Source organism: Sus scrofa, chromosome 14, assembly GCF_000003025.6.
Source record: "Sus scrofa isolate TJ Tabasco breed Duroc chromosome 14, Sscrofa11.1, whole genome shotgun sequence".
Lineage (NCBI taxonomy): Eukaryota > Metazoa > Chordata > Mammalia > Artiodactyla > Suidae > Sus > Sus scrofa.
This window is the reverse complement of record NC_010456.5, coordinates 50,888,810-50,909,176: the sequence shown is the minus strand read 5'-3', so window position 1 is coordinate 50,909,176 and position 20,367 is coordinate 50,888,810. Positions and strand designations below refer to the sequence as shown.

General features: G+C 49.9%; 1 protein-coding gene across 4 annotated transcripts in view; it reads left to right on the top strand.

Annotated features, from left to right (window-relative positions):
- The window catches only part of DGCR2 (DiGeorge syndrome critical region gene 2), a 54,344-nt gene that overhangs the window by 26,427 nt on the left and 7,550 nt on the right, over window positions 1-20,367 (top strand). For 2 of the 4 annotated variants that reach the window (XM_001929599.7, XM_013981509.2), the window contains exons 3-7: window positions 8,702-8,827; window positions 10,294-10,504; window positions 12,288-12,364; window positions 13,708-13,884; window positions 18,940-19,143. In XM_001929599.7, the coding sequence (XP_001929634.4) occupies window positions 8,702-8,827; window positions 10,294-10,504; window positions 12,288-12,364; window positions 13,708-13,884; window positions 18,940-19,143 (795 nt within the window). Of the gene's footprint in view, window positions 1-8,701; window positions 8,828-10,284; window positions 10,505-12,287; window positions 12,365-13,707; window positions 13,885-18,939; window positions 19,144-20,367 lie in introns of all 4 variants that reach the window. The other 2 variants (XM_021073673.1, XM_021073674.1) reach the window with 1 other exon arrangement.

Here is a 20,367-nt window from a genome sequence, read left to right as displayed (position 1 = left end):
AAACCTGACTAGTTAGTATCCATGAGGATGTGGATTCGATCCCTGGCCTCGCTCAGTGGGTTAGGGATACAGCATTGCCATGAGCTGCGCTGTAGGTTGCAGAAATGGCTTGGATCTGGCATTGCTGTGGCTATGGCATAGGCTGGCAGCTGCAGCTCTGATTCAGCTCCAAGCCTGGGAATTTCTATATGCCATGAGTGCAGCCCTAAAAAGAAAAGAAAAGGTAGCAGCAGATCAGTAATTGCAGAAGTGTATTTGGAAGACAGAAAGCAAATGGTGTGCTCACTTGGGGCAGAATGGCCATCATTGAAAAGTCTACAAATAGTGAATGCTGGAGAGGGTGGGGAGAAAAGGGAACTCTCATATACTGTTTCTGGGAGTGTAAATTGGTGCAGCCACTATGGAAAACAGTATAAACGTTCCTCAAAAAGCTGAAAATATGGTTGCCACATGATCTTGCAATTCCATTCCTGGGCATTACCCAAACAAAACTATAATTCAAAAAAATTCTTGTATCCTTGTGTTCATAGCAGCACTATTCACAATAGCCAGGACATGGAAATAACCTAAATGTCCATCAACAGATGAATGGATTAAGGAGAAGTGGTATGGGAGTTCCCTGGTGGCTCAGCTGCTTAAGGGCCTGGTGTTGTCAAAGCTGTGGCTCAGATTGCTGCTATAGTGTGGGTTTGATCCCTGGCCCAGGAACTTCTGCATGTCGTGGGTGCAAACCCTGCCCCCCCCCCAAAAAATGTGGTACATATATACAATGGAATATTACTCAGCCATTTAAAAGAATGAAATGATGCTATTTGGAGCAATATGACCTTGATGCTATTTGAAGGAAAATGACCTAGATAATCATCATACTAAGCAAAGTAAGTCAGAGAAAGATAAGATACCATATGATAACACTTACATGTGGAATCTAAAATATGGCAGAAATGAACATATCTACAAAGCAAAAACACACTCAGAGATACAGACTTGTGTTTGCCAAGGCAGGGGTTAGGAGAGGGATGGAGTGGGCGATTGAGGTTAGCATTTGTAAGCTGACCTATATAGGATGGATAAACATCAAGATCCTACTATATAGCACAGGGAACCATATTCAGTAGCCTGCAGTAAACCATAATGGAAAGGAATATGAAAAAGAATAGATACGTGTATAACTGAGTCATTTTGCTGTAGAGCAGAAATTAACACAACATTGTAAATCAGCTATGCTTCAGTTAAAAAAAAAAAAAAAAAAGTAGATGGTGTCCCCAGTGCAGTCTAGGCCTTCAGGACATTCCCCACATTCAGGGGCTGGAAGGCTGGAGTCTCAGTACCCTGATCTCCCACCGGCTAACCCCTGAGATCCATTCCTGTGACATTTGGCTTTTTTTTTTTTTTTTTGTCTTTATAGGGCCACACTGGTGGCATATGGAGGTTCCCAGGCTAGGGGTCTAATCAGAGCTGTAGTTGCTGGCCTACACCACAGCCACAGCAATGCAGCATCTGAGCCATGTGTGCAACCTATACCACAGCTCACAGCAACACCAGATCCTTAACCCACTGAGCAAGGCCAGGGACCGAACCCGCAACCTCATGGTTCCTTGTCGGATTCGTTAACCACTGAGCCATGATGGGAACTCCTCCTGTGACATTTGGAAGCTGAAAGGAAGGTAGCACTCTCTCTGGCCGTGGTGTGGGTGTGTGGGCTTGCACCAGAGTGCATGTTTGCAAGGGTTTCATGTCTCCCTGCTGGCCAGCTTCACAGGCTGAGTGGCTGAGACTGGCAGCAGTTTCTTGCACTTTACTAACATATGGATGGCAAGACTGGCTATAGCTAGCCAGAGCTATAGCTAGAGAGTGATGGTGATGGTTAGAGGTGGCCCACTCCTCTCTTTTGCACGCTCTCCCTCATCAGTTTTTTGAAAGCACCTCTTCCCTATTTTAAACCTCTTTGTGTTTGAAATACCTCGTGTGGCCCTGTTCTCCAGAGTAAACCATCTCTGATACAAATGGCGCCGTGGAAATGAATCTGACTAGTAATCATGAGATGGTGGGTTCAATCCCTGGCCTCACTCAGTGGGTTAAGGATCTGGCATTGCCGTGAGCTGTGGTGTAGGTCACTGACACACCTTGGATTCCTCGTTGCTATGGCTGTGGTATAGGCTGGCAGCTGTAGCTCCGATTTGGCCCCTATCGTGGAAACCTCCATATGCCACAGGTGTAGCCCTAAAAAAAAAAAAAAAAATCAGCTTCAAGTTAATTCAGGAAAAACTCCAGGAAGACAATATAGGGGCCCTTTATGACATTATGACTTTGGAAGGTTAGGAAGGTAGTTGTATTTTTTTTGCTTTTTGTTTTTCTCTTTACAGCTGCACCCACGGCATATGGAAGTTCCCAGGCTATGGGTCAAATTGGAGCTGCAGCTGCCAGCCCATGCCACAGCTGAGGCAATGCCAGATACTTAACCCATTGAGCCAGGCCAAGGATTGAACCTGTATCTTCTCAGAGATAACACTGGGTCCTTAACCCACTAAGCCACAATGGGAACTCCGTTTTTTTTTGTTGTTGTTACTGTTTTTAAGTCGCAGAATATGTTAACTCTAATGTAAAAATGATCAGTTTTACCAGATTAAAATTAAGATCTTCACTTTATCAAAAAGCCCCAGTAGGAGTTCCCTAGTGGCCTAACGAGTTAGGATCCAGCATTGTCACTGCCGAGGCTTGGGTTTGATCTGTGGCCCAAGAATTTTGCATGCCATGGGTGTAGCCAAAAAAAAAAAGCCCTGATAAAGAATGTGAACAGAGGGAGTTCTTGTTACGGTGTATCAGCAGAGAACCCAACTAGTATCCGTGAGGACACAGGTTTAGTCCCTGGCTTTGCTCAGTGGGTTAAAGATCTGGCATTGCCATGAGTTGTGGTATAGGTGGCAGGCGTGTCTCAGATCCTGAGTTGCTGTGGCTATGGTATAGGCCAGCAGCTGTAGCTCCAACTCAACCTCTAGCGTGGGAACTTCCATGTGCCTAGGGTGCAACCCTTAAAAAAAGAAAGAAAAAAAAGTGAAAGTGAACAGAGAACCCACAGAGTGGGCAGATATTTGCAGTTCTTCAGCCCATAAGGAATTCTGATCCAGCACATGTAAAGAACTCCCGCAAATTGATAAAAGATGTGATCAGGCATGTCACAGAAAATGAACACAGATGTAGTTAAACATATAAAGAGATAATCTTCAGAAACTACAGGGGAGCTCGCACTTTACAGATAACTTGGATTGCAGACACTTGAGATGCCCGATAAATCCAGGTTTTGGAGAACATGTGGACAGCTTGGGAGGCTTGTGTGTTGCTGCTCAGGGGGGTGTGTTGGTACACCCACTTTAGGGAACAGGAGTTAACTTGCAAACATTCTCATGTTCTGTGACTCAGGATTTCCACCTTGCGGGGGCGGGGGGCTCTAGAGAAACACTTGCGGTGCTGTTCATGCTGGCATATGTCTTGGAAACAACCCCCATGTGTTCCACAGCAGACCCAGCGAGAGCAGGTGAGTGTTAGGTTCTTGTAGCAACTGGACAACTCTTAGACCAGAGTGTAGGTGACGAAGGTAAGTTGCCAAAAGGTACACCCAGCACAGGAAGATAAACCACACCAAGCACTATCTCATTTTCAGATACTTCCAAGTGTGGTAGACTCAGAGGAAAAAAGGCTAAAAGGTGTTACTCAAGAGCTGGGTTTCTGGTTTTTCCCAGTGTGGGGGACAGAAGGATGAGCCTGGGAGGGGCAGATGTGGAGGTGCAAAAAATAAGCTTCAGGGGGTTCCTGTTGTGGCACAGCAGAAACGAATCTGACTAGTAACATTGAGATGGCAGGTTTGATCCCTGGCCTCACTCCGTGGGTTAAGGATCTGGCATTGTCGTGAGCTGTGGTGTAGGTCACAGGCACAGCTCGGATCTGGTGTTGCTGTGGCTGTGACATAGGCCGGCAGCTACAGCTCTGATTTGACCTCTAGCCTGGGACTTTCCATATGCTCCAAAGATAAAAACCGGAGTTCCCTCTGTAGCGGAGTTGGTTAAGAATCCAACTGCAGCAGCCCAGGTTGCTACAAAGGCACAGGTTGGATTTCCAGCACGCAGTGGGTCAAAGGATCAGATGTTGCCACAGCTGTGGCTCATATTCAGTCCCTGGCCAGGGAACTTACATATGCTGCAGCTGTGGCCATTGAGGAAAAAAGAAAAAAAAAAGTGTGCTTCAGTCAGGCAGCAATCTATATAGGCACCATGGAGGAAAAGGGACAGCAAGAAAGATGACTGCCCCCCCACAAATAAATAAATAAAAATAAAATGGCAAAAACCAAAAACACAAAATGCTAGTTTCAGCCTTACTCAGGTTGTTTTTTGTTTTTGTCTTTTTAGGGCCACATTTGCAATATATGGAGGTTCCCGGGCTAGGGGTCGAATCAGAGCTATAGCCTCTGGCCTATACCACAGCCACGGCAATACCAGATCCGAGCCACGTCTGCGACCTACACCACAGTTCACAGCAATGCCGGATCCTTAACCCACTGAGCAAGGCCACAGATCGAACCTGCATCCTCGTGGATCCTAGTCGGGTTCTTACCGCTGAGCCACAGCAGAAACTCCTAGATGTTGTTTTCTGGTTGAGCTTGTAGAATTCTGGACATTCTTGCAGGTAAGATATAGGTCACAGGCGCAGTTGGGATCCTCTATTGCTGTGGTGTAGGCTGGTGGCTGCAGCTCCAATTGGGCCCCTAGCCTGGGAACTTCCATATGCCTCGGTGTGGCCCTAAAAAGACCCCCCCCCAAAAAAAAACCTACCTGAAAAAGAAGTAAGAAAAAAGTAGAGAATTTTCTGTGGGAATGGGATTAGGAGCAGAGGGCTGGGCAAGGGAGGAGGGTTTTGTTTCATCCTGTGATATACACATCTAAGAATTAAGACACCTTGGGTGAGGAGCCCCACTCAGGTCAGCCTGCTCATGCCACACATAAGCAGGCAGTAAATCGTCCATTCTGTGGACTGTGCACTGAGCCATTCAGGGCCCTAGGAACAGCAGGAGGGGGGCAGATTTTGAACTTGGAATTTATGGGGCTGGGTTTTTGCAGTTACTTGTATTGTCCACATGGGTATGAAGTGGAGACAGTGTGCTTATGCTGGTATGTCCCTGAGGGGATAGAGACAAAGGTGGCAGTCCCTAGGGCTCAACCAAACCAGCAACTTTTACCCAGTGAGGTTCCCCCCTGAACGAGGTGACTGGTCCTCACTGGTAAAGAACATGCTCTGCATAATGGAAATACCATTAGGAACTTTCTATTTCATGGCTCTCTGGTTTTAGAAGTCCTGCTTTGGTAATCAAATATTGGTTAACTTACAGACATTCGATTTTTATTTTTTATTTTTATTTTTTGGCTGCCCTGTGGCATATGGAGCTCCCAAGCCAGGGATCCGAGCCACAGTTGCGACCTATACTGAAGCTGTGGCAATACCGGATCCTTTAACCCACTGTGCTGGCCAAGGACCATACCTGTGTCCTGGTGCTGCAGAGATGCCGCCAATCCATTGCGCCATAGCAGGAACTCTGAGACATTCAGTTTTGACCACAGTTCCAAACCTGTTTGGTGTGAAGTAGGCACGTGGCGTGTGTCTCAACAGCCCCTGCCCCTCCTTCATGTGGAGGCGTTACTAGCTCATCTAGACCCTCACTCCATATTTAAACAGGTTTGAAGTGGCTAGAAATGCAGAATGTCCATCACATGTCCATTATTTGCCAATAATCTTCGCTTTTGGCCAAATGCTCCTGGGAAGCAGCGAGCTGGCTACTGGGATTGACAGGGTTGGAATCCTCCCTGGGATGCCTGTGCTGGGGAAGCAGAGCCTGGCACACTTGTGCTCCCAGCGAGAAGCCTTTGCCCTGAAGCCTGGAGGACATACGAGACCACACCACCTGGGGAGACGGGTCCTGGTGGCTAGGTTGGGGTTGGGGGGCATTTTTGCTCTAGAGTGGGGCTGTCACTGCCAGGCCTGCCTCCCTGTGTCAGATGACCTGTCAGCTCCCAGCTTCATGGCTCCTTAGAGCTATTCTCTTGTCTGGTGAGGACATCTGAAGATGCACTGGCTTGGGCTTGGCTCGGGTTACAGGGAGTGAGTTGAGTCCAAGGCCAGTTGTGGGTGGAAGAGGAGGAGGGCGCCCCCCTCAGGGGTCAAGGTCATCTGCTGACCTCCACCGAGGTGGAGGGAGGGAGTGGGAGGGGAGGCTGCCCTGGGGTGTCTGCCTCCTGAGACTGCACCTGTTGACCAGCTGACCGCAGTACTGTCTGTGAGGGAAGTTATTGTCAGAGGTCCTAAAAGAGGGCTCTAAGGCTGCTGATCCAGTAAACCTTGCCTCCCTCCAGCCACCCTTAATTCTTACTTTTGGCCCACAGGACACTCAGGGGGCCCTTGTCTGTCATCACACCTTCCCCTGGCTGAGCTCTTCTTCCTCTTCTTGCTGGCAAAGGCCTGTGTCAGTTGGTGGGTTTCCGTGGCAGCATGTAACAGCCACTCAATAATGAGTGATGAGGGGGTGGATATGAAAAGACATAGTAGGAAAGTCTACTGCCACTAGGCTTTCTGGTTACTTCGTTAAATTTCACCTGTTGCACCACCCCCTCCCTAGCCTGCAGATGGCTTCACCACAGGCAGCATCCTAGCCACCTGGTGTTGAGTGCCCCCTGCAAAACTGTCCCTTTTCTCTCCCTCTGCCCTAGATTCCTGTCTCTCAGCAGTTTGGCCTGTCTTCTCCTGGGTGCTAAGTGCTATCCTTGGTCTGGGGAAGAGGCCAAGACCCAAAGTGGAACCACAGGTTTTGCTGGTTTGAACAGACAGAAGGGAGCTTCGAGATTCAGAGGCAGTGAAATAGGCTTGTCGTCAAGATTGTCCCAGATATGCCTGGCTTTGGCTTTGCCCAAGCTGTCCCTCTGTGGGAATTCCTCTATTCCCCTCCCTCCTCATCCCTGACCCCCATCCCTCAGCCCATCGCCCAAGGGGATCCCCTCCTGGGAGCAGAGCAGAGGAGGGCTCCCAGTCCCATAGAGCTGAAGCCCCTTCCCCCCCCGCAGACTGGGGTTTGAAGAGGGCAACTCGAGCCACTGGCCTTGAAGATATTTCTCCTGTGGGTCTTTGCCTGGTGTAAGCCTATCCCAGGCACTGAGAGCACATTTTATGTGGTAGAGTGATTGGCAAGCTAGTGGCCTCGATCCCATCATCTACCTGGGAAGGAGTTTGGGAAGTTCTGAGTAGCTGGAGGGGGAGGAGCAAAGCTTCTTGCATCTCAGGAGGACACAAAGCCACTGCTTCTGCAGAAATGAGGAAGTGCAGGCAGCCCAAACATTGAACCATAGAATTGTGGTAATTAAAGAAATGCCATTGAAAGTGTCACTCGTTTAAGAATATGAAAGCTGTTTATAGTTGTAAGCTGACAGCAAATCAAGCAAGTCATAAAATGCAGTGTTTGATGTCATCCCAAAAGTTTTAAGGATTTGTGTAGAAAAGAGATTGGAAGGGTGGCAGCCTCTACTGTAGTAACAGTTTATCTGTTTTGTCTTTTCAAACTTGTATATTTCTCAAATATTTTACATTGAATATTTGTTACTCTATAGTGCAAAAATAGAATTTTGTTTTATTAAATACAAACAGCATCAGAGTCCATGGCGCTAGATCAAACACTGGAGAAGTCTGTCATGTGGGCAGGTTGCCAGCAGCAGGGTCAGGGAGGGTTTGCACAAGCACGCTGCCACCCTTTCTGCCACGCCCACCGACCTTGCCATTGCTCCATCCAAGCCACACCCCTGTCATTGTCACGCCCCAGGCCATGCCCAGTAACCCATTTCCGGTCCTGGCCTCCCTGAGGTTGCTGAGCCAGGCTGAACTGCTTTGATATCTGTGCAAATGTCTGTATTTTGCAGCCCTGCAAAATGAAGTTTGTCATCTGACCTTGTACTGGGTGTTGTCCACCTTGCACCCGTGAGCCCCTCTGCAGGCCAAGCGAGAAAGTCATGGGCGAAGTGTAGCACCTGGCTCTTTCTTGCTCGCATCTTGAATAAATCTCACTTCTCCAGGTCTCCTCTTAGACCTGTGAATTACTCTTAGACTAAGGCACATAAAGCTGGCTGGCATTCTTTCTTGCCCTGAGCTTCCTATTTATAGTTCAACAGTGCTGCAGGCCTACTGCACAGCAGGGCCTGTGCCAGGGGCCAGGGGCCCTGTCCTCAGGCTGTGAGGGGGACCAACAGGCAGAGAGGGCCACACACAGCTCACTGGGAGCCTCCTGGGTAGCGGGGGTAAGGTGTGGGGGGTGGAACAGACTGACTCTGCAGAGAACCCCTGGGGCCTGAGCTGCTAGAGGATGTTCAGCAGAAATAGCTGACTCTGCTGTGCCTGCAGCAGCCCAATAAGATGCCACAGGGAAGCCTCATAATAAAGGCCTCATATATGTTGTCGTAATAAAAAATGTAGACTATCCAGGTATAATTGCAGTCAGAAGCACATGTGACCCATTTGACATGAACAGCACACTTTAAAGAGTTCCAAAGAAAACCTGAATACATGGAATCTGTGCTGCTCCCTCCTAGCACCCAGCCCTCTGACTGCACCGTGGTTCGCCTTGGCTCCTTAGTGTTGATGAGCAGTTTATAGCTACTTTTTTTTCTGCTTTCAGAAGTGATCGGGGAGTCTCGTCCTTACCATGGGAAGGAGGCTGTGGATCCAAGGCAGGGGCGGGCTCGAGGCGGCGACCCCACACACTTCCACACCATGAACGTGGCGCAGCCTGTCCGCTTCAGCAGTAAGTTGCAGACCTGCCCTGTTTGTGATTCAGGGCTCACCCCTCACATGGCCCTTCACTCTTCTGTGCCACATGGCTGTGCCAGCAGTATGACTTCAGGACCTCCTTTGATGTGTGAGGCTGCACAGTGACCTGCCCAAGGCTACCCAGCCCCTGAGAAAGAAGCTGTGACCTGAACCCAGGCTCTGGAACCAGGCTGCTTTTTTTCATTAGATGGTTGCCTTTTGGGGCTGGATGGTACCCACTCTTTTATAGATGGAGAAGCAGGCTCTGCCTCTATTTTTTTTTTTTTTTTAATGTGGGTGTTTTGGAGTTCCCACTATGGCACAGTACAGTGGGTTAAGGATCCGGCCTTGTCTCTTTGGTGGCATGGATTTGATCCCCCGCCCAGCACAATAGGTTAAGGATCTGGCATTGCCACAGCTGCGTCGACGCTGCAGCTTAGATTCAGTACCTGGCCTGGAAACTTCCATATGCCACAAGTGTGGCTGAAAAAGAAGTAAATGTGGGGTTTTGTTTTTTTGTCCATGCCTGCGGCATGTGGAAATTCCTGGGCCAGCGTTAGAACCCAAGCCACAGCAGTGACAATGCCAGATCCTTAACCCACTGAGCCACCAGGGGAATTCATTAAAGGGAATGTGTTTTTTGGGTTTTTTGGTTTTTTTTTTTTTGTCTTTTTGCCATTTTCTTGGGCCGCTCTTGCGGCATATGGAGGTTCCCAGGCTAGGGGTCGAATCGGAGCTGTAGCCACCAGCCTACGCCAGAGCCACAGCAACACTGGATCCGAGCCGTGTCTGCAACCTACACCACAGCTCACGGCAATGCCGGATCGTTAACCCACTGAGCAAGGGCAGGGACCGAACCCGCAACCTCATGGTTCCTAGTCGGGTTTGTTAACCACTGCGCCATGACGGGAACTCCCTGGAATGTTTTTAATAACTAGTTATTTGATGAGCTCTCTACAACATCAGATTTTAAAGGAACCAGCAGGAGTTCCCTGGGGGCCCAACAGGTTAAGGACCCAGTGCTATGTCAGTGCTATGGCTCAGGTGGCTGCTGTGGTGCAGGTTCGATCCCTGGCCTGGGAGCTTCTGCATGCCGCAAGTGCTACCAAAAAACAATAATAAAGGAGAATAATAAGAAAGGCAGAAAAACTACAGCTGAAACTCCCTTCTGAAGAGACATGTCTGGGTGTGAGGACATATGTGGAACTGCTCAGGCCTGCCAGGCTCCACAGTGAGCTGGCATGGAGGCCTCTGCTGCTCATTACCCACTTTACCCAGTGAACTGCCAGCCTGAGGCGGCCTTTATCGAACTGGGAGACTTAGGTCCTAGAAGCAGAGCTCCCCCCTCAGCCTCAGTTTCCCCTCCTGTGTCTGAGCTGCTTAGATGCCGTGTGTACAGGTGCATTTGGAGTGAGGATCCTAACTTGGGGGCAACTCCCCTCCGTCCTTCATGTTTCCTAGGGAAGTGCCCGACAGGGTGGCACCACTATGAGGGCACAGCCAGCTGCTACCGAGTCTACCTGAGCGGGGAGAACTACTGGGACGCCGCACAGACCTGCCAGCGTGTGAATGGGTCCCTCGCCATCTTCTCCACTGACCAGGAGCTGCGCTTTGTACTGGCCCAGGAATGGGATCAGCCGGAGCGGAGCTTTGCCTGGCAGGACCAGCACAAGTGAGTCTAGGGTGGTGCCCGGGGCCTCAGCTGTCCACTCCCAGAAGCAGATGGAGATGGGTGTTGAGATGGGGTGGGTGGCTCTTAGAGGGGCAGGGATGGGCCACCACCTGTGTCACCTTGAGCCAGGCCTTTCGCTGGGCCCCTGTGTGGGTTCTGCTGCAGCTGTAGGGCGTGTGGGTCTTGGTGGGCATGGCTCATAGTCCATGCGGTGGCGGTGGGCGGGGGGTCCCCCTGAGAAAATGGGCTTTGCCAGACCTGGAGCCATTGCCTTCCACGGGCCTATCTGCTTAGTCCCCTGGAAACCGCAGGGGTCCATTGTGATGACCAGGGCACATTCTGTCTAGGGCGTCTAGCCATCTGGCTCCAGAGACCCTCTCTAGACCCTGGGGTCTACAGCATTGAAGAGAAAACAGGGAAACTTACAGACTGCCCATTTTGGGGCTTTGTTTTGAATGAAGATGTGTGCTGAGGGCCTCTGAAGATCACATCACCCTGCCCCTTTAACACTGCCAAGGTGGAGAGTGGATCCCATGGTCACTGGGCTGCCAGTGTTCCCTCCTCACAATGGTTGCCATAGGCGTGCAGTGATCATGGCAGGTGGAGGCCTTGACGTTGGCAAGTCATGAGAGAAAGGGAGAAGAATAACTCCCGGCTCCCTGGGTGGTTGAGTCCTCGGAGAAGGGAGAAGACGTGACCTCAGGATAGGGCAGCGTGGCGCCCTCAGTAGCAGAGGACCCGCCAGTGGGCATCTCTAGGCCCAGGCTGAGTGCACTGCCTGCCCCTCACTGCTGTGAGGAGTGTGCCCAGGGCAGGGAGGCTCTGAGCAGAAGCCCCCGAGGGAGGCAGTGAGCTCACAGAGAGTTGTCTTTTTCTGAGGTGATTCACGTGCCATAAAACTTACTACTTCCAGCACGCTATGCTTGTTTTAGTGTTTTCGCAGGGCTCTGTGTCCACCAAGAACTAGGTTGGTTTTGCTTAAAATGGGAAAGTTTTATTGGTTCAGCTAACAAAAACAGCCTTTTTTTTTTTTTTTTTTTTTTTGGTCTTTTTGCCATTTCTTGGGCCGCTCCTGTGGCATGTGGAGGTTCCCATGCTAGGGGTCAAATCGGAGCTGTAGCCACCAGCCTATGCTAGAGCCACAGTAACGTGGGATCTGAGCCACGTCTGCAACCTACACCACAGCTCACGGCAACGCCAGATCCTTAACCCACTGAGCAAGGCCAGGGATTGAACCTACAACCTCATGGTTCCTAGTCGGATTCGTTAACCACTGAGCCACGATGGGAACTCCCAACAAGAACAGTCTTGGCAAGAGTTACCCAAGGAAAAAACTTTTTCTGACCAGTGAATTTATTGTTTAGAATTTTAGTGCATCTTGTTAAAATTAAGTATCAGGAGTTCCCATCGTGGTGCAGCGGAAACAAATCTGACTAGGAACCATGAGGTTGCGGGTTCAATCCCTGGCCTCACTCAGTGGGTTAAAGATTCGGCGTTGCCATGGGTTGTGGTATAGGTCGCAGACATGCCTCGGATCTGGCATTGCTGTGGCTGTGGCGTAGGCTGGCAGCTATAACTCCAATTAGACCCTTAGCCTGGCAACCTCCATATGCCACAGGTGTGGCCCTAAAAAGCAAAAATATAAAAATAAATATAAATAAATAAAATTAAGTATCAAAACTTTAAAAAGTTGTTAATGCCTTGGAAGCTTAGTATTTTTAAGGTCAAGGTGGCTGCTTCCAGCTGTCAGTCTGAGGTCTCCTGCAATTCTGCCTTCCTGCAGGTTGTGGGTTGGCTACCAGTATGTCTTCACTGGCCGGAACAGCTCCTTGGAAGGTCATTGGGAGGTGGCATTCAAAGGTAAGATTTCCTGGTCTCTTGAGCTGTTTAGCTTGAACCCCGTGGGGAAGGTAGGGGAGGCATCCTGAGAAGGTGACCATTGCTGGGATCTCCCCTCCGGCCTTTTCCTACCAGTGCCTGGCCCGTAGCGGTGCCTAAAGTGGAGCCATGGGGAGGATTGGGCCCCAGGCCTTGGGGAGGCTGTGATGGTAGGCCTGCTGGCTGAGCGCGGTGAGGCCCCTCCCCCAGGCCCATGTGGGGTTGGCCTCCTCCAGAACCGGTGCTGGCTTCTCACTTGGCCATTTTTACACTGTCCACCTTCCTCTCAAAGTTCAGGACTTTAATTGGAGCATAAAAATGAGCAGGTGTGCAGCAGACATGGATATGGGCCAGAGAGGGAGGGACAAACTTCCTAGGAGTGGAAAGGTCAGAGTCAGAGTCTGAAACAGGTGGGAGCCAGCTCACAGGTGGAATTAAAATAGTTCACCACTTGTGGCACAACCAGACTCCCCGCCCTGCCCCTCCTCAGGCCTCTCCTTTGGGGCTGCTCCTTGGGCCTCTAGCTTGAGCTTGGGGCATGTTCTTTCCCCCAACACATCCCAGTCCTTAATTAAGTGTCTGAGGACAAATGAGGGTGGTGAGCTCATAACTCCAGCAGCTTGCTGTCGCCCCCTGTGGAGATGAAGGAGTGTCAGGCTAGGGCAGAGCCCCTAGCCCAGGTGACCTTGTGGCAGGTGATGGGCTAAGTCTCCCCACAGAGGAGTGGAAGCACAGACAGGATCAGCATTGAGAAAGAGCCACCCCACCAGCCCCTCCTGCTTAGGATGTCAGCCCATTCTCCAGTGCTCTGAGCACCCCGCTAAAGCTCCCATGTTTCCATGTTTCCTTCCCAGAGTGTGTGAGCACTTATTCAGGTTCCATATGGGGCAGTGACACAGAAACAGCCTTTGGGTTTCCTGGCCCAGAGTCAGTGTGCCTGGTGGAGAGGATTCCAGTTCTTTGTCATCTGCCCTAATCCTGGCTGTTGGGGTGCCTCCTTCATGCAATAGAATGTGCCAGCCCTGAGGACGTTGTGGACTCTCCTGGACACAGTTGTCTTCCTGACTCTGTGGTTGAACTGAGATCATGGCTTGTCCCTGGCTGTGTCCCTGTGGAGGAGGAGAGGCGTCTCTTTCCTGTTGGGCTCCGCTGGCCTTGCTGGACATGAACACCACCTTCGTGTCTCCTGACCATTGCATTGAGGTGTCAGTGTGCTTGTTCCCTGGCTCACAGGCACAGGACCCACCTGCCAGCCATTTGCTTGATGGGCCTGGTCCTGGAGAGGTTGCGCTGAGGCTGTGCTGTGACTCCCGTCCTCCCCACAGGGTCCCCAGAGGTACTGCTACCCCCGGACCCCGGCCTGGCTGCAGCTGCGTCCGACAACAACGTCGTGCTCTGTGCGCAGCTCCAGCGCTTCCACTTCCCCACACTCCGCCACCGCGACCTGCACAGCTGGCGTGCTGAGAGCTGCCAGGACAAGTCTTCGTTCCTGTGTAAACGAAGTAAGCCCCAAGGGTGACCACCTGGCCGAATGTGACCGCCCAAGGCCAGGACCAGGGCTGGTGACTGCCCTCTCTTGCCCCACCTGCCTCCCTATTGGGAGGAGACACAGTCCCTCCATCACCTCCCCCTGCTCTCCACAGACCTCCAGGGCTTCTCCCTCTGCTTCTTCATCTGCCCTTTCTGGGCTGCTCCCCCAGCCTGGGGGCTTCCTCCCCTGCTGAGCTGTTCTGGGTCATGACCTCCTTGCTGTATGGGACATGGCTCTTCGTAGTTCCTGTGTTGGCACCATCTTCACAGCAGCTCAGTGGAAAATCCTCCCAGCTGTTGCTGGCTCCTTCCTCTGCCCAACCATCCTGTTACTTGTTCTTGGCGTTTTCCTGGATCAGTTTTCTAAATGTTCTTATTCTCTTACTTGGTGGAATCTCTACTAAAGAGTAGATTTTAGACATTTTTGTGTTTTCTTTGAAATCTCTGACTTTTTATGTTTACTTCTTTACCTTTTCCCCTGGCGTTTCTTTTCTTGTTGAGGTCTCTGGTGTCACGTTGGTTAGGAGTGGTAGAAGTGAGCCCCCTTATCTTCCCAGCCCCAAAGGGATGGCATGTGGGTTTCAGCATTAGATGGAAAAGTTTCTAAAGGGTTTATAGAACCAGATACCTTTACAATGCTCAGGAAATACCCTTCTAGTCCTGGTTTGCTAGGAATTTTTACATTACAAAAATATATTGATTTTTGGAGTTTGTGATGTGGCATAGTGGGTTAGCAATCCAGCTTGTCTCTGTGGAGGCTCTGGTTCGATACCCAGCTGGCTGCATTGCTGAAGCTGTGGTGTAGGTCATAGCTCCCACAAGGATTCGATCCCTGACCCGGGAATTTCCATATGCCTCAGAGGTGGCCAAAAAAGGGAAAAGAAAGTGTTGATTCTTACTAAATGCTTTTCCTGCATTTATTGGGAGTATGTGTTTCTTCTTTACTATTTTATATTTTTTGCTATTTTGTTTATATTACACGATTTTTATAATTTACTCTTTTGCATTAATAGATTTTCTCATTAAACCATTCTCATGGTTTTTGTTTTTTATTTTTTTAATTTCTTTTATGGCCAGACCCATGGCATATGGAAGTTCCTAGGCTGGGGATCAAATCTGAGCCATAGCTGCAACCTCTGCTGCAGCTGTGGCAATACTGGCTCTTCAACCCACTGTGCTGGGCTGAGGGTTGAACCCATGCCTCCACAGCAACCCAAGCCACAGTAGTTGGATTCTTAATTCACTGCCACAGTGAGAATTCCCTTATGGCTTTTGTGTGTGTGTGTGTGTGTGTGTGTGTGTGTGTGTGTGTGTGTGTGTGTGTGTGTGTGTGTGTGTGTACAGCAGTCTATGGCTTGCTGATATTTTATTTAGGTTTTTTTTTCCTAGGGCCGTACCCACACATATGGAAGTTCCCAGGCTAGGGGTTGAATAGGAGCTGCAGCTGCCGGCCTATGCCACAGTCACAACCACACTGAATCCTTAACCCACTGAGTGAGGCTGGGGATCAAATCTCACCCTTATGGGTATTAGTTGGGTTCATTACTGCTGAGCCACAATAGGAATCCTCTCATGGTTTCTATCTCTGCTGAATTTTCCATCTTGTATGTTGTCATCTTTTTCATGAGAGATTTTAATGTATTAATCATAGTTATTTTAAACTCTCTATGTGTTAGTTCCTTTTTCTGTGTCATCTGAGTCTGATCTTGTTGATCGTTTTGTCACAGGAATTTGGTATTTTCTTCTGGCTTTTGTATGCCTCCTAATATTTTGTTGAAAGTTGGACAGGTTGTGACGGGCAGTAGAGACGGAGTTCAGCTGTTTGATGCTTGGAATGAGGCCGGTCTTTCTTCTTTGGACCTTCAGTGCAGTGGGGAAGCCAGTCTAGGCAGGAGTTGGGCTTGGCTGTGGTTATTTCCCTACAGCCCAGGCTTTGAATCCTGCAGGTATCTTATGTCTGGGGTGCAGCTGATTTGCTAGGGGCTCAACATCCACTCCACCCTCCGCTTTAGATTTTCCCTTTGGGCTACTCTTCAGAGTCTATGCTCTTGGGTCTCCCAGTGTGTGGCTATTCCAGGTGCTTCTCCCACTGCAGCTGGGGTTTGGGTCCAGCAACAGCTTTTCAGGTTTTGTTTGATTTATTTTTTTTTGGCTGTACCTGTGGCATATGAGTGTTCCTGGGCCAGGGATTGAACACACACCACAGCAGTAACCTGCTGCAGTGATAATGCCAGATTCTTAACCCACTGCACCATAAGGAAACTCTTGTGCACAGGTTTTTGTGTAAATGTAAGTTCTCATTAGCTTTTTATGAAACTAGCAAACTTTTTCAAGATCTGTACTATTTTATATTCCTAACAGCCATGTATGAGTAACTCAGCTTTGGAGTTCCCTGGTGGCCTAGTGGTTAAGGACTCAGCATTGTCATTGCTACGGAAGCTCTCCAAAAAGAGTCAGAAAGCTATCCTTTTGGGTTTTTATGGATGCCTCGTTACATAGGCATGATTGACCAAACTGTTGACCATGGCGACTGATTCGACCTCCAGCCCCGCCTCCCCCAGAAATCGGGGAACAGGAACTAAAGGTTCCAACCCTCTGATCACATAGTTGATTCTCTTGGCAACCAGTTTCCAAAAGTCACGTCATCATATAACATAACAAAGACATCTTTGTCACTTTCTACACTTAGGAAATTCCAAGCATCTGGGGAGCTCTGAGCCAGAATCTGTGGACCAAGTATATATGAGAAATGCATTTTGGTCATCTGAATGACCAAATACATATTTCTATTTTTGCTTTTTTGGGCACACCCACAACATGTGGAGGTTCCCAGGCTGGGGTTGAATCGGAGCTGTAGCTGCCGGCCTATGCCACAGCCACAGGAATGCCAGATCCCAGCTGTGTCTGCAACCTACACCACAGCTCACAGCAACTCCGCATAGTTAATCCACTGAGCGAGGCCAGGGATCGAACCTGCAACCTTATGGTTCCTAGTCGGATTTATTTCCACTGCGCCACAACAGGAACTCCCAAATATGTATTTCTTCTAAATCACAATATCATATACTTCTGCATAAGTCTATTCTCTCTCTCTCTCTTTTTTTTTTTTCTTTTTTCTTTTTGCCTTTTGAGGGCCGCTCCCGTGGCACATGGAGGTTCCCAGGCTAGGGGTCTAATCAGAGCTGTAGCCACCAGCCTGTGCCAGAACCACAGCAACACAGGATCCGAGCTGAATCTGCGACCTACACCACAGCTAACGGCAACACCGGATCCTTAACCCACTGAGTGGGGCCAGGGATCGAACCTGCAACCTCATGGTTCCTAGTCAGATTCGTTAACCACTGAGCCACAACGGGAACTCCTCTCTCTCCCTCTTTTTATAGCATTATTATCGCACATTAGACCTCTTGGTATTAAAAACCCAACAATACAGTGTTATAATTGCATTCTGATCTGCAGTCTTTCCCTTTACCCAGGACAGCTTAGCTTCTGCCACTTCCTTTGCTGTGGTTAGTAAATATGTTGTAGGTACATTACATTTTCTTATATTACAGGCCCAGTGCTACATGGTAAATAATTTTATACAATTGCCTTTTAAGTAAATTGAGAGGGTAAAGGAGGGAAAATACACATTGATACTGTCTTTTACAATTATATAATTGCCGTTTCTGCTGCTTTTTGTTCTTATGTGGATTCACAGTACTTTTTGAGGGTCACTTGCTTTTAGGCTCAGCTGACTTTGGTGTGTCCTGTCATGTGAGTTTGAAGCACAAGTTCTCTCCATTTTGTTTCCCTGGGAAAGTCTTCATTTTTGGAAAGACAGCTTTGCTGGCAGGAGGATTCTTGGTTGAAAGGTTTTCCTTCAAGCACTTGGAACACATTATCCTTCTGGCCTCTCATTGCAAAATCTTACCAGGGTTCCCAGTGAGTAACATGTCACTTTTTCTTGCAATTTTTGAGATTTCTGCCCTGCCTTCCAGCATTCTCCCTGTGCCGAGTCTGATGAGTTATGCTCTTTGTGTTTGTCCTACTTGGAGTCTCTTGAGCTTCCAGGATGTGTAGGTTTTGCTTTGTGATGAACATGGAGGTTTTGGCCCTTGAAACTCAAGATGGTTTTCCCATGTCTCCAAAAGCTCTGTGCATTTTCTTCATGCTTTCTCCCTCTGATTGAACAGTAAGAGCTTTATGTAAGTTCCTTGCCCTGCACAGTTCCTGATCACATGAGTTAAACACATCTTTTTTTTTTTGTTTGTTTGTTTTCTTTTCTTTTTTGGCCATCCCGTGGCATATCAAGTTTCTGGGCCAGGGATCAGATCCAAGCTGCAGTTCCAGTAATGCCAGATCCCTTAACTCACTGTGCCAGGCCAGGGATTGAACCTGCGTCTTAGTGCTCCAGAGACACCACTAATCCCATTGTGCCACAGTGGGAACTCCAAGTTAAAAACATTTGACTCTGGGTGAGTGTGTCACAGGCTGAGGAGTGGGGTCTCTAAAGAGTTTTCCAAGATGCCCTCACCCCACTGAGAGACCAGAATGTCCTCCTTCTTGTGTCCTTGAGGAGACCCACTTGCCTCACCCCTCGTGGCATGGTATGTGTCATGTCTCCTGCCCCCTTGTCTCACCCCAGCCATCCCTCCTCTGGCCCATTGGCTCAGTGCCAGTTCATCCTGTGTCTTGGGTCCGGTGGACTTTCTTCCTGAGTGAAACCAGCAGCCTTTTGGCACCCTCACTTGAAATACATTCTGATGTTAAAATAGCCAGTGCTCGTGCACCAGCATCTTAAATTGAGGACGTCTCACACACAACACGCTTGGCACATGAAAGCAAGCACTTCTTCCTGGCTCTTCTCTGTCCCTGCTGTCTACTCCTGGCCAGGTGTGCTGACCAGGCGTGTGCTGTCCTGACTGCTGGGGCCTCTCAGCCCCTCCTGTGACCATCTTGCTCACTCCTCTGTTGTCATGCTTGCCCAGGCCCAGGTGGGGAGAGTCAGCTTCTCCAGCCAGTGATGGGTGGTGTGCCTGTTGCAGGTCAGACGTGTGTCGACATCAAGGACAACGTGGTGGATGAAGGGTTCTACTTTACCCCCAAAGGAGATGACCCTTGCCTGAGCTGCACCTGCCACCGAGGGGAACCCGAGATGTGTGTGGCTGCGCTGTGCGAGCGTCCCCAGGGCTGCCAGCAGTACCGCAAGGACCCCAAGGAGTGCTGCAAATTCATGTGCCTGGACCCAGGTGAGGTGGCCAGCTTGGCCCTGAGTGGTGACACAGTAGCAGGGACTGAGGGCCAACACTTGTCCCCTCTCCTTTTCACTCTCAGAGCTGGCTTTCCCCTTAGTCCTTGTTAGCACTCCTCCTGGTTCTGAGAACAGTGACCTGGGCAATGATAGTTCTATTGCTACCATCGTCAGTCTTCACTGTTAGTGTCTGTGAGAAGAGGTTAAGTATTACCTGCAGATTTGACATGAAGCTTCTCTCCAGTGGGCGGTGGGTCGCGGTGGCTGCCAGGCATGGGAGGGGGTCTCTGGATGTCCCCCTCCTTCTATTTCCTGCTCCGTGGCCTTTAGTGCAATGACTCCCACAGCTCATTGTTCTTCATTGCACCTCACTGCCAGTCTGCATTCTCAGGAGAAAGTAAATTAGAAGCGTGAATTTCAGTGTGAGAGTGACATGGGTGGGGTATGTCGAAACCCTGGGCTTGTGGACCCGACAGCTGAGCGACCTGGGCGGGGCCTTTGGAAGAAGCTGGGGCCGCTTGTGAGGGCCACATTCCAGAGCCATCCCTGTGCCCCAAGGCCACTGGGGGAGGGCAGACAGCGGCACAGGCTGGCAGGAGTGGGCCTTCAGGCAAGTGCCCCAAGGGGACATAGAGCCCAAGCACATTCAGGCCTCCCCAGCCCACGGTGGACGGTACCCACCACTACATGGCGCATCCTGTAGCTTCACAAGCAGACTGGGTGCCTGCTGGTTTTCTGCACCCCAGCCACCTCACTGCAGCTTTCAGCCCACTCTCCTTCCCTGGGAGTCAGATGCTGGCTTTCTCTTCCCCTGGATCCTTGGCTCCATTTCTCAGGCATTGAGAATGCTCCTGCCTGTCTCGCCTGTCTAGGCTCTTCAAGAAAGACCAGACATGGACAAAGATGCTGCATCTGTGGGCATGCATGGCCCGTGGAGCCCGCCCAGATCTGAGGACTTCTCAGTGGACCAGGGCTTTCAGGGTGTGTGGACAGAACCAGAGCTGCCACAGGTCTCTCACCTGTGCAGCCAGAGCAGCCTTGTCAGGGCCTAACCCTGCCACACACTGCAGCCTTGTTTCTGCAGCCTTCTCACTGCCTCCTAGGCCAAGCATCCCCTCCTGGTAACTGCCCACCCTGCACCAAGGGCAGAGTCACTGGGAAGTATTTCCCTCAACATACAGAGGCATCTGCTCTCACCACCCTTTTGAGGGCTATATGGGAG